Source organism: Arachis ipaensis, chromosome B07 (genome assembly GCF_000816755.2).
Source record: "Arachis ipaensis cultivar K30076 chromosome B07, Araip1.1, whole genome shotgun sequence".
Lineage (NCBI taxonomy): Eukaryota > Viridiplantae > Streptophyta > Magnoliopsida > Fabales > Fabaceae > Arachis > Arachis ipaensis.
The window spans coordinates 2,506,345-2,518,590 of record NC_029791.2 but is presented as its reverse complement, the minus strand read 5'-3'; the positions used below and the strand labels follow the sequence as shown (position 1 = coordinate 2,518,590).

At 34.7% G+C, this 12,246-nt stretch overlaps 1 protein-coding gene across 8 annotated transcripts; it reads left to right on the top strand.

Moving 5' to 3' along the window:
- Positions 128–5,106, top strand: LOC107609837 (UPF0505 protein C16orf62 homolog). 8 transcript variants are annotated; one of them, XM_021106947.1, is made up of 14 exons: positions 128–267; positions 398–531; positions 856–924; positions 1,357–1,406; positions 1,549–1,692; positions 1,817–1,899; positions 2,173–2,311; positions 2,419–2,502; positions 2,651–2,812; positions 2,901–2,988; positions 3,524–3,601; positions 3,782–3,898; positions 3,983–4,039; positions 4,395–5,106. In XM_021106947.1, the coding sequence occupies exons 4-12, from the start codon at positions 1,395–1,397 to the stop codon at positions 3,793–3,795; spliced, it is 804 nt and encodes a 267-aa protein (XP_020962606.1). In that variant the 5' UTR covers positions 128–267; positions 398–531; positions 856–924; positions 1,357–1,394; the 3' UTR covers positions 3,796–3,898; positions 3,983–4,039; positions 4,395–5,106. The 8 variants fall into 8 exon arrangements, with proteins under 8 accessions (XP_020962606.1, XP_020962603.1, XP_020962604.1 ...); XM_021106944.1 differs by having other exon boundaries at positions 3,710–3,898; XM_021106945.1 differs by lacking the exon at positions 856–924 and having other exon boundaries at positions 3,710–3,898.

Below are 12,246 nucleotides of genomic sequence, written 5' to 3'. Positions count from 1 at the left end.
TTTTTTCGCTTGGGTTAATATAAGTCTACTTTTATATATTCTATTTAAGTAGGTGGTAGACTTTCCTCTTTTCTTATTTTGTAGATATTTTTGTTTGATCTCAAATTTTTGAAGAATAAAATAATTCGGTCATGAGTACTGTGAATTTGGGCCCATTATGGAATAGGCCAATATAATTTTCGAAATTCTCAATTGCTGGGGTTCAGGCTAAATGAAAGGAAAATCTCAGTTGACCTTGTCAATGCTGTGTTAGATAAAATCATTCAGGTATTACAGATTTCTAGTCCATCTTCCATTATTTGGAGTTGCATTGTTACTTTCTTTGCAATTGTATGTATTCCATTTTTATATCTCCATCTCTTCATTCAAGATCCTTAATTCCTTATCCCATCAACAGGCTACTTGGCTGGCAAGTTATTATCTTCTGAGAACATATTGCTAAGGACCTCTGATAATTCAGGAATTGACCCCAAAAGTTAGGGTCATCAGTTGGGGCGATGCTAGGTGGCAGATTGAAAGCTAAACCATAACGTATTCTTACCTACCATTCATGTGCTACTATAACCTGGATTTTTCAATTCTTGACTTGTTTATGATATTTACATAAATCTGATCAATTTTGAACTTTTTGTCATACCATCATAAACCTTATTTTTATTTTTAATCTAGACAAAATGAGCAATTGCATCAGATCTCTGAGGAGGTCGAAGTAGCTTATACCATGGAACAACTAACCTTGTACTCTATAAACATTAGGCTTCCTAGCGTTGAATTCTTTGGTCAATATGGCATTGCCTCCAACTCCAAGTTTTCTAATTTTATCTATTTTTGCTGCAATGTCGGGTTGTTGCTCAGTATGATAGCCTCGATGAGTACCTAAAGGTTATAGATGCTTATGCTGATCTTATTCTTCAGAATCACTTGGTAAGTTTGTGTGTATACAGTCCGATGGATGTTTGTTCTCTATATAATGTGGTAAATGGATTCTTTGTGAGGATGCCTTATCCTCCTTTGCACTCTTCTCTTCTTTTCTAACAAAACCTCTTTTTCTATAAAAAGAAAAGAGGTTTCTTTGAGTTAGTGACTTACTGAGAAGATGATACTTCTAATAATAAGTTGATATAGCAATATTATTTAGTATAATGTCAATCTTTAGTCAACTTGCGTCTCAAAATTAATATATTATCAATAGAATAAGCATGCTAGTAGTTATTGCTTCAAAAATGGAGCAAGTCTTCGTCAACAGTATCTATAGAAGTATTAACAAATATTTCAGTTGAATAGATTATTAGAATTTGATTTAAAAAATGATATGTAACTATAAAATAAACAATGACACTTAATTCCATTTTCAAGGGACTGAACTTGCTCCTTGAGATGAAGCTTGTTGTCGCATGTTCAAACAGATGAGTAGCTAAATGCTTTGATCTTTGATGTATTAAATTGTGGTTCGATAACAGTTTATTCTGATCCTTGATATACTTTCCAGTCTCTAATAACTGAGAAGAACGTTAATGCTTTCATCTAAAATAAATTCCTTAATATCAGGGTGATCTTCTGAATACCATTTTGGAAGGCATTTCGCAGCGTGCTCGGAATAAAGGAGTGACAGAAGCTGAAATGCCAAGCTTACAATCTCTCTTGGGGAAGATTCTGTCTCATTTTAAGTGTCTTGAGGATGTATTGTGTCTGGTAAATTCCTACTCATATGTTGTTTATCTTATCATCCTTTTTTTTTGTCTTTGTATGTTAATCTATGCTATTCTTCAATACATTAGGAGCAAAAAGAAATGTGATGATGTTTACTATTTTGTAGAATCACTTTCCAGAGATCTTAGATTTAATGTTTGGGAGTTCACAAGATGTTGTCTTTCTGCACATCCTTAATCTGGCAACAAGGTACGTACCATTTCTATGCGTATTAGACAAAGATACCACCCGAGATTGTTGGCCTCACTCTAAAGGGGTCAAGAAGTCAACTCTCTCCCATAATTTTTAGTTCCATGGGATATTAGATCTTAGTGTTTTCTTTTGCTTTTTCAAATATTTTCTCTCTTGACATCCTTGCTGCTGCTGCAGCATCATCTTACTGGATTCTGTCTACTGTTTAGGAGTGTAATGTTTTAAGACTTCATTTTGCTTGGGAATTATATATCATTATCCGTTAAGTAGGAACGATCATATTAGGGATCCATTGTGCATACAGCTACTTTTTGAAATTTCTCGAACTTTACATGATAACATTGAAGCAAAGAATGCGAAAGATGGTGATAGCCAAGTGGCACAGTCGATATCCCGCTTTGTGCACATGGTAACTTTTTTCGTTTACTTATCAATTGCCTATATGCTAATTTTATTTAGTTGTGATAATGGCATTGTCATGATTATGAATTGTTGGCAATTGTTTTCTACCACTAGGTAGATTATGGGGCAGAGATGGAACACCAGTTAGCTTTTCTAGTTGATTGCCGAGGAGCTTTTGGTAGATTTAATGAACTAAAGGTTTCCTGTTTTTGTCTTGCAGTTGTTTGATTAAACCGATACTTTTTAATTAAAAAGATTACACATGTCATAGGATAATCGACCACTCCATCCCTCTATCCGTTCATGTTAATCTTTGTAATGACATAGCAATTATTCTTACTTGCAGGAAACCCTTGTTCATTCCAGCAATTCTTTAGCAATTCAAGCTTTGAAATGTGCTAAGAAACACTTGAGTTTGGTCAAAGCCTGCATTACATTTAGTGAAATCACAATACCTTCTATTTCTGCTCAGAGAAAGCAATTTGATCTTTTCCTAGAGACTGCCGAGGTTGATATTCAGTTTTTGGCACATCAATATTGTGTGTTTTTTCTGCTACATCCATACATGTCATGGATTCATCCTATTAATTTTTCAGGTTGCATTCTTAGTTGGCTTGGTTTCTCATTCTGATGGATTGATTGATTCCGCAGTTGGCTGTTTGCAGACCTTAAATATCACGGATGGTTAGTTTATTTGTAAACCATGTAGAGTAGTACAATGTTCTATTCATTTATTACTTGTCCCAGTTATCAATAATTATCAGTTATTTTACTTGAGAGTTAATCAGTACATAAACTGAAATGGAAAGCAAATATAGCCATTCCTTGGTTATGGTTGTATTTTGGGGTCATTGTCCTTGTTGTATATAATGGTGGATGTTACTGCTCAAAACTTGTATAAGGAAGAAAACTCATTCAACAAATGCTGCTTCTTGCATATAATTTCCTAAGCAATAGCTCTTGGGAATAATTAATATAACATTGACTCTTACAATTTTACAAATCACAATATGCTATAGATGAAGACCAAATCATCATTGTTTTCTGAGATCGGTAGATTTAAGAATCTGTATCTTACATTTAGCTGCTTAGTTTTTAAGTGAAGTGGTGAATTTGCATTGCTTGTGCCACTAACTGTACCTTCTCTCTAGAAGATTTATTTTCTGTACTCCCAACACCACAATAAATACATCTGGTTGTTAATTTGCTTGATTTTTAGGCTTGCAAACCCCAGCTGAAGTTGAAGGACTAGTCTCATCAATTAGAAAGCTCTGTGGCTTCTTAGTTATGGTTCCAGGTTGTTGATATTATTATTTTTCAGTGTTTTATCTGGAAAGTTCAAAATTCTTTATATCCCTTCCTCATATATTTGTTTTGAAAAATGATTTTCTTAACTTCATTGAAGGTGATCTTAGCAAAGCAGGCACCCACTTCCCAACCAAATGCAAAAGTGAATCCATTTTTATATTGTTTCCAGATTCCAGGCAATGACCTGTTATTCTATGGGGATTCTTCTTATAAGCAAGAACTTGTTTCTTTGACTAAGCTTGTTCTTGAGAACCTGCTTAGTGCCATTCAACAAGAACCTTCACGGGTATACCATTTTTACTTAATTGATATTTGTTCTGATTTATTGACTAATGTTAATTGGTAGTGATTTACTATGCTGAAAATGAAGGCCGCACGTGGAGCAATGGCACTTGAAGCTTGCAATTGCATTGTATCATCTTTCATGGTAGGCCGTGTTGTAATTTTAACTCAACTTTGTGTTTAAAGTTCTATTGGATCTCATCATTATTCATTTGTAAAACTGAAAATTAAGAAGGAAAAGGGAGGATTGCATTATAAACTCTTAACAAACTATATCCTAACTTGGAATAACTAACCAGGCAAAATTCACACAAATCCTCCAGCTCTGTTAAGCCAAATATTATTTGCTTGTTCTTTTTAAAGAATACCTCCTTTAGAAAATGGAATGTCCTTGTCCCTGCATGTTTGCTACACGGCTCAGAAATTCAGTTTCTCTGTACCATTCATGGATTGTGGTTGGTTGGATTACTAATAATGGTTTCTTTGTTCATCATTGGCAGGTAAATGATGAATTATCGTGCGTTTGCCTTAACCTGATCGAAACTGCCAAGTCAGGTTTGAGTGATCAAGATAAATACCTCCGATCGACCATTGAACTTGTAAAGAAGAAATCCCAAACTCCTTCAACGGCCACGGTTTCTGTTTCTGTATGACTTGTCTTCATCCTCACCTAGGTTGATATGTCACACTTGATATGTATAGTAGGCAGCTTAAGGTTTAAGAAACAAAAGAAACACCCAAAGATGGAACACAAGGATGTCGCAAGTCGCAACCACTATAACCAGTCGAATGTATGAGAGATACTCTCAGACAGGATGAACAAGAAGAGAAGGAGCTTTCAAGGAGGAAGAGTACAACAAATTCCCCTTTCAATAACAAGCATTCTCTTTCACCAGTTGGTTTGGGAAACTGATGTTGCTCCTACATTTTGTGATGTCCTTGCTTTCTGCACCATTTTTTCGGCAATGGATCTATCAACTTATTCAACTTCAGTGGTGATCAGCAGTCATCAGATTATTTGGTCATTCATTCCTTACATTATAGTTTGATTTCTTTCGCATATTGTAACCCTCATTCTTTTTCTTTTTCCCTCCAAATTATGGGCGACGGAATTATTTGTTGTTAGTTATCATTCACCTGGCTGGCTTAGTCCATAAAAAAAAGGGCGTGCATAAAGAAAATATATCATTCTCCCAATTATTTTTATTTGTTTTTATTCGAGTTTGTTCCTAATCTATACATTCATCAACATCTATTATTCACACATATAATTTAATTGAAAATGTTTGGTAGATAAAAAAATAAAAATAAAAATAACTTAAATTTGTCTTATTTAATATTTATTAATTGTCATTATAATAAAATTATTTTTAGTTTTATTATTTTTTAATTATTAATTTATATTTTTATTATATTCTCTCACCGTGCCACATACTATTCTTTTCTTTTACTATTATTCTTTATACACATATCTAGTATTGTCTCATCACCACTATTATATTACTTTATTCTCTTCTCATTTCTTGTTTTCTTCTTCTTCTTCTTCTTCTCTTTACATCTTCTCTTCACTCTATCATAATTAATTATCACCCAGTACTATTATCATAACTCTCAATCTTATCTATCATTTTGATCTATAACCATCTATTGTGATAACTTTTATGTGTTGTTGAAGTTTTAATAAAATAATTCTTTTGTCTCTCTTGAATATCTAGATGTATAAAAACTATAGTTATTTTCTTAATTTGCCTGATAAGTCATCTTATTAATTTATTAAAAAGAAATTTATGATATAAATCCTTCAAAATTTTTGCTCAAATGATCAAAATTTATTGTCAACAATCTTAAAAATTAATATCAAAATATTTATTTTCAATTAATATAATGAATAATAGTACATCATTATAAGTTTTGTAAGATCCAACCGATAGCTCTCTTTTGTGATCTGCGCCAATGCCATTCTTTTTCCTTGATGTGCCAAGTGTAATATTTTGGATTTTTCTTATAGAAAAGATGCCTAGATTGTTGGTCATTAGCCCGATTAAGTGCAAAGAATTCAGTGAGCATTGTTTTTGAAAAATAGTCATCATTAACTATTTCAGAAATAGTTTGGTGCTCATAAGACCTCACTTAATGTTAGTTTGGCAAATGAATTTGCAACCTTTCAACTTATGGGTATATTCGATAAAGGTTGAACTTAAATATTCTCTAGCATGCCTTTGAAGCGGCAATCCATCTTGCATCAATAAACTGTTTCACCTCGTCATAATGTGAACTTTTGTGAACCTCCATTGCAACACGATCTAGTCCCCTATAGCAATATTTGTATAGATACTTTATACTCTTGATATTGCTACATATCTCTACATTGATATGGCAATCATACTTTAGTAGTAGTCAAGGATTGTACGAAACTATCTATTTGTTGTCAATTGTGACATTTTGGTTTATAGAGATTGAAGTATCAAATCGCCTCCTATATTGAGGATATGAGTCATCACCTCGTCGTGTATCTGCTACAAACTCTTTTAGGTAGTTGCGTTTACATTTACCATTTTTCATGAATGGTGAAGATTGATTAAGTGTTCCACAAGGACCATGGATCATATGCCTTAGCACTGCCTCACGTAAGCGTGGTTCTGTCATTGTTTTGTTTTTGTTTGTTTATTAGTAAAGCTTCAAACTTTTCAAGCTCTATGATGAATTGCACTTGCTTTGTTTTTGGGGTATGGTCAATGAAAATTAGAAGAAAAAAGAGGGAGGGGTTTGGACAATTAATTAGCTTGTGTGACCATTTTAGATTCAGTTCCAATTTACAGAAAATTTGGGAATGGTGAATAAAATTCATTTGGAGCTTTTATTGAAGTTTGATTCCATATGATTATATACCTGTTTTGATTATGGTAGCTAATGTTGTGAAAGTAGCAGATTGTATACTTAGGGATTGTCCTTTGAGCCTTAGAATCTGTGTTTGGTTATTATGACTTGTGCTAATGATATTCAAGGAAGTTTAGTTTGAGTTTTGCACCTTAATAGGATTGTTAAAATGTGTTTTGTATTCTTTGATGGAGCCAGTATGTATGTTTTTGGTTGTTTTGAGGTTTAGGTAGTTTACTTGTGGATCATAGGTTTTGAGCCATGCCGGTGCCTTAATATGGTTCAATTTTGGGATAAAATTATATGCAGGACTACTGCCTAAGAAGATGAAGCCTCCAAGTTTGGTTAGCCTATGCATTGGAGTTATCGGAAAACATTTGGAGGATATTGTTACGGATTTGGCAGAGATTGCTATCGGATTGCCAGCTGAGATAAAGATAGTTTTCTAGAAAATGATTCTGCCTGTTAAATCTATTGATTGATTGGTCATTTATTCATGCATATATTTCTGGAAAGAAAAATTTTGAAGTTGTAGCCTGCGCAATGCGAATGCATGTAAGAAATGTTTGTAAACTTTTTCTCTAGGAGAGCCTTTTTTGTTAAAAAAACTGCTTTGCGGCTTAATTTCATGAACAACTTTATTATTAAGAATCTTTTATTGCATTTTGTACGGAAAAAAGGGTCATGCATAAGTGCATTCTTACGGTTAAAGAATTAATTCTAAATGATAGACGACAGTGGCAGCTATTACAAGACAGAGAATGTTGTTGAATGATGATGTCCTGATTGCATTAGCTAATACTTCTTGGGAATACCTTGATGTCTCTGGATCAGATGTTTCTGACGTTGGCTTGGTTGAAGCAACCGAAGTATGCAGATCAATTAAAGCTCTGGATATAATGTATAGGATTATTATTGTTCTTGGGTGAGTAACCTAGGACGACTCGGTTCCTGGAAGCTGATACCGAGCTATTGCCTTCAACACTGAGCTATAGGCTTGGAGGTCCGAGCTCTTCGTCCAAAAGTATATTACATGCGGAGAGAACAAGTGAGGGGAAGTGTACCTGCAAAAGGCACTCTGATGGGTGAACTTAATTTTTTTCTTGGGCTTCAAATTAAGCAAACTGAAAATGGTATTTTTATTCATCAAGAGAAGTATGCCAAGGAACTAGTTAAGAAATTTGGTATGGAAAATACCAAACCAATGGAAACTCCCATGCACCCTAATTCAAAATTAGAAAATGGAGAAATTGAGAAAGATGTAGATGAGACTAGGTATAGAGGAATGATTGGCTCTCTTATGTACTTAACTTTCTCTAGACCTGATATTGTGTAAAGTGTTGGAATGTGTTCAATATTCCAATCAAAACCAAAAGAGTCACATCTTTCAGCAGTAAAGAGGATCATTAGATATGTTCATGGCACATCTAATTTCAGTTTATGGTATCCTAAGATTGATGATTTTTCTACATTTGGTTATTGTGATGCAGATTTTGCTAGTGATAGAGTTGATAGAAGGAGCACATCAGGCATATGTTGTTTCCTTGGAAAATCTCTAAATGTCTAGTCAAGTAAAAAGCAGTCACAGTGGCTTTATCCACTGCAGAGGCTGAGTATATAGCTGCTTTTTCTTGTTGTTCTCCGCTTATGTGGTTAAAAACATAGCTTGTTGATTATAAATTAAATGCTGAAAATATTCCCTTGTTGTGTGACAATATGAGTGCCATTAGTATTTCAAAGAATCTAGTTTTGCACTCTAGAACTAAACATATTGAAGTGAGATTTCACTCAATAAGAGAAAATGTTCAAAAGGGGGATATCAGCATTAAATTTGTTAAATCTGAAGAGCAATTAGCTGATATTTTCACTAAACCTTTAGCTAAAGACAGATTTTGCATGCTTAGGACTAGTCTAGGGATTTTAAGTCATGATTCATTGTTTAAAAATTACTGATGTGTTTGTTGAAGTTTTTGTCTCTTAGGTTGGGATGAGACAATTCTGAGCAAATGAAGAACCATCTCTCTGAACTTCATTCTCTGGGCTTTATTGCACGTGCTAAATCATCTGTGCCAACCTTAAAATTCAGATTTTGAGTGATCCAACATGTTTCCTTAAAATAAACCACCTCTGGATCCAAATGAGTGTTACATCATCCATGTGTTTTATTCTCTTTTATTCTATTCTTTTTGTCCTTTAATCAAAAGTTTTCAAATTAAAAATTAATTTCTGTTTTAGTTTTTAATAAAATCAAATCACTTTTTCTTTGTGATGTCAAGTCTTTTCAATGTCAAGTCATAGTGATGCAGTTGCATGGGTACAAGAAACCTCCTTTATGGCAGTTACTAAACATCTCTCTTCATAAAGCCTACCATTAACCCTTCGATTTCTTTCCCCACTACCATTAGTGCTTTACTTCATTCGAAAACCAGGGTTAAACCTAATGAGGAAGAAAACAGTTCTTCAAAAACCTCCTCATGAAAAGCTTCTCAAGCTTCCAGCAAAATCAAAAGCTTCTCCTTCTACTCGTTCATGAGACCAGACGTTCACTCCCTCACCTTCTCCTCCAAACTCTCCTCCTCGCACTGACCCTATGGCACGGACCAAGAATACACCAAGATACCCTTCCTCTGCCAAGCTGACGTCGTCACCTAAGGAGCCTCCTTCAAAACCCAGTTCTTCTAAACCCAGCACCTCGAAGGGGAAACGCCTTGCTGCAGCCGAACCAGCCCCTGAGCCAACTCAACCTAAGCCAAGGTCTATTCCTACTCGTCCTCAGAGAGTTGAACCACGTATCCCTCTTAAATCTGTTAGGGAACTAGACATTGATCCCTTTCCACACAAATTGCACTACATGACCTCCCACTCAAACTATAATCCTCACAGATTTAGGTATGTAAAGAATAATGATTTTTATGAAGGAGTTTTTTAGTACCGTACCCTGTGTCCCACATTTCTTGCTGATTTACCCAATCTAAAAAATAAAGGTTTTCCTTTTGTTGAAAATTTAGAATTTCTGGACTGGAATCATCTTTTTAACATCAAAAAGCCAGTGTACCCACTTTTAGTCAAAGAGTTTTATGCTAATATGAGTTATCATGAGGGCAGTGTTCATTCTTATGTGAAAGGTCGTGACATTATGTTAAATAATGAAATGATTAGTGATTCATTGAAATACACTGATGTTGGGGCTTGTGCTTACACTTCGGGTAAGTGGGATAAAGGGGTAGGTCTCTCCTTCAGTGATGCTCTGCCATATGTATGTGAACACATTTCTTTTTTTGATGGCATTACCCCTACTCACAGAGCCCTGGGTTATGAATATGCTCAGTTGCACCGTATAGTAAATTATATCAGCCTTCCTCAGAGTGGTTCATATCAAAAGGTATCTTACACTGACACTCTTGTTTTGTATGCTATTCTTACAAAAACAGAAATCTCTTTTGCTTATTTAATGGTTAGATATATGTTTGATTCTGTTAGAAGTGAGAAAGATAAAGCCCTTCCTTATGGCATGTTCTTAACTTGTGTTTTTGAACATTTTGGTGTTGATTTGTCCAATGAGTCATATGAAAATAGACACTCGTATCTAAAAGGAGGTGGTTCACTGAAACAGCAGAAAAAAGGGGCCAACTCGTTCTGAGAGGGTGGTTCTAGATGATGATGATGATGAATCTGTTCCTGAGGATTCTCCTCCTCCTTCTACCGAGGGTACCTCAGTCTCAACTGGACAAAAATTTGCTTTATTTAGGGTTGTTAAGGATGTGGTACAAGAATTTGTCTCCCAGTCAAACCATATGATTGCTATGAGCAAAGAACATAGGAAGCTAGCAAGCAAGCATGAGAACTTCCTAAGAAAATCAAGAGATAGAGTGGCTGTTTTCATGAAGTTCATTGATAATCTCCAAGAGGATGAAAATGCTGCCACTGATGCTGAAGAAGAAGCTGATTCTGAGGAGGATGGTTCAGATGTCTAGAATTGTCTCATGTTGCTGCTGTCTCCTGTTTACTTTTGTCTCATAATACTGTTGTTGTTTCCTTTTGAACTACTCTATGTTTTGTTTCAGATGACTGTATACCGTTTAAATACTATTGCATTTATTTTCAGTTAATTAGATGTTTGGACTTTGCATTAACACTTTTGTGCAGGTTTTAAAGTGCATCCCTTCACTTGGTTTTGAGTGTTTTTCCACTCTTGATGACAAAAGGGGGAGTAGTAGTATATGAATTTGATTTATTTTTATGTTTTTATGAATCTGATTATTTTGCTAATGCTACGAATGATGTGATCTTTTTTGGCATCAGAATTTGAAATTGGTGTTGCTATTTTGCCATAGTTATACTTAATGCTCTGTTTGGTTAAATATTGAAAAGTTTTGAACTGAATATTAGATATTCGAAAACCTTGTTGTTTGCTTCATTCATGAATAACAAGTTGGGTATAGTCAAATTGTTATGCTTTCTATGAGAATATGCAAACAGAAAAGAAGAGAAGAGCATAAATCTAGGGAGAGCAACCCTTGAAAAAGAAAGGGGGAGCAACACAAAAGCAAGTAACAACACTCAAAGGGAAGTTTCTTAGCTTTATTCAAATTCAACTCCTTTTGATTAATGTTTTAATTATGTTTGTCATCAAGGGAGAGATTGTTGAGTTAAGAAATTAACTAAATTAATTTGATGATGACAAACATTATTTTTAGTGGGTTAAATACCTAATTAGTTTTTTATTGAATTTGATTAGTGTTGCATGCCAAAGAAAGAATGTTGCAGCAGCCCAATAGGAAGAAAATCAAACCAGAAACAAAGTGGGCTAACATAGCACTAAAAGCCCAAAGTTGTTAAGCAAAAGAATCAAGTGGGCTGAAATAGAAAAAAGCCAATCCAAGCCCGAATTGATCTCACACAAAGCTGATCCCTCCAAAGTGCTTCCACCAAACCCAACGTTCCCTTTTCATTTCGGTCAGAACCCATAGAAGAGAGAGAGAGAGAAAGAGAGAGCTTCGTTCCTAAGTCATTCACCAAAGAATAAAGAAAGAGAATGGTTAAGCAAAAAGAGGTTGAGATCTAATCACCCAAATCAAACCATATCAAGCTAAGTCAGAGGCTAAAGGTGATTCATTTCCTTTTGCATGCATCTTACTTTCTTCCCTCCTTCTCCAACTTTCTGCTATTCTAATCTGAGATAAATGGAGAAAGGGGTGTCTGATACACACTGCTGTGAATCAAAGGCCAAGATTGTTTCTTGGGAACAAAGTAGTATCTCAAGGGCTCAGATATGGGATTACCATTAAAAACTTTTCTTCTTTGCTGTTCTGAGGCATTCGGTCAAGAAAAAGAGATTTGTTTCAAAATTCCAATTTAGGGATTAATTGAAAACAGTGAAAGGGTAAGTTGGTAAAGCACAAAGCTCGAGGTTTGACTTGGAAGAGAGCATCTCAGCAACATGTAAGAAGAGAGAAAAAGAAAATTTTTGTTCCT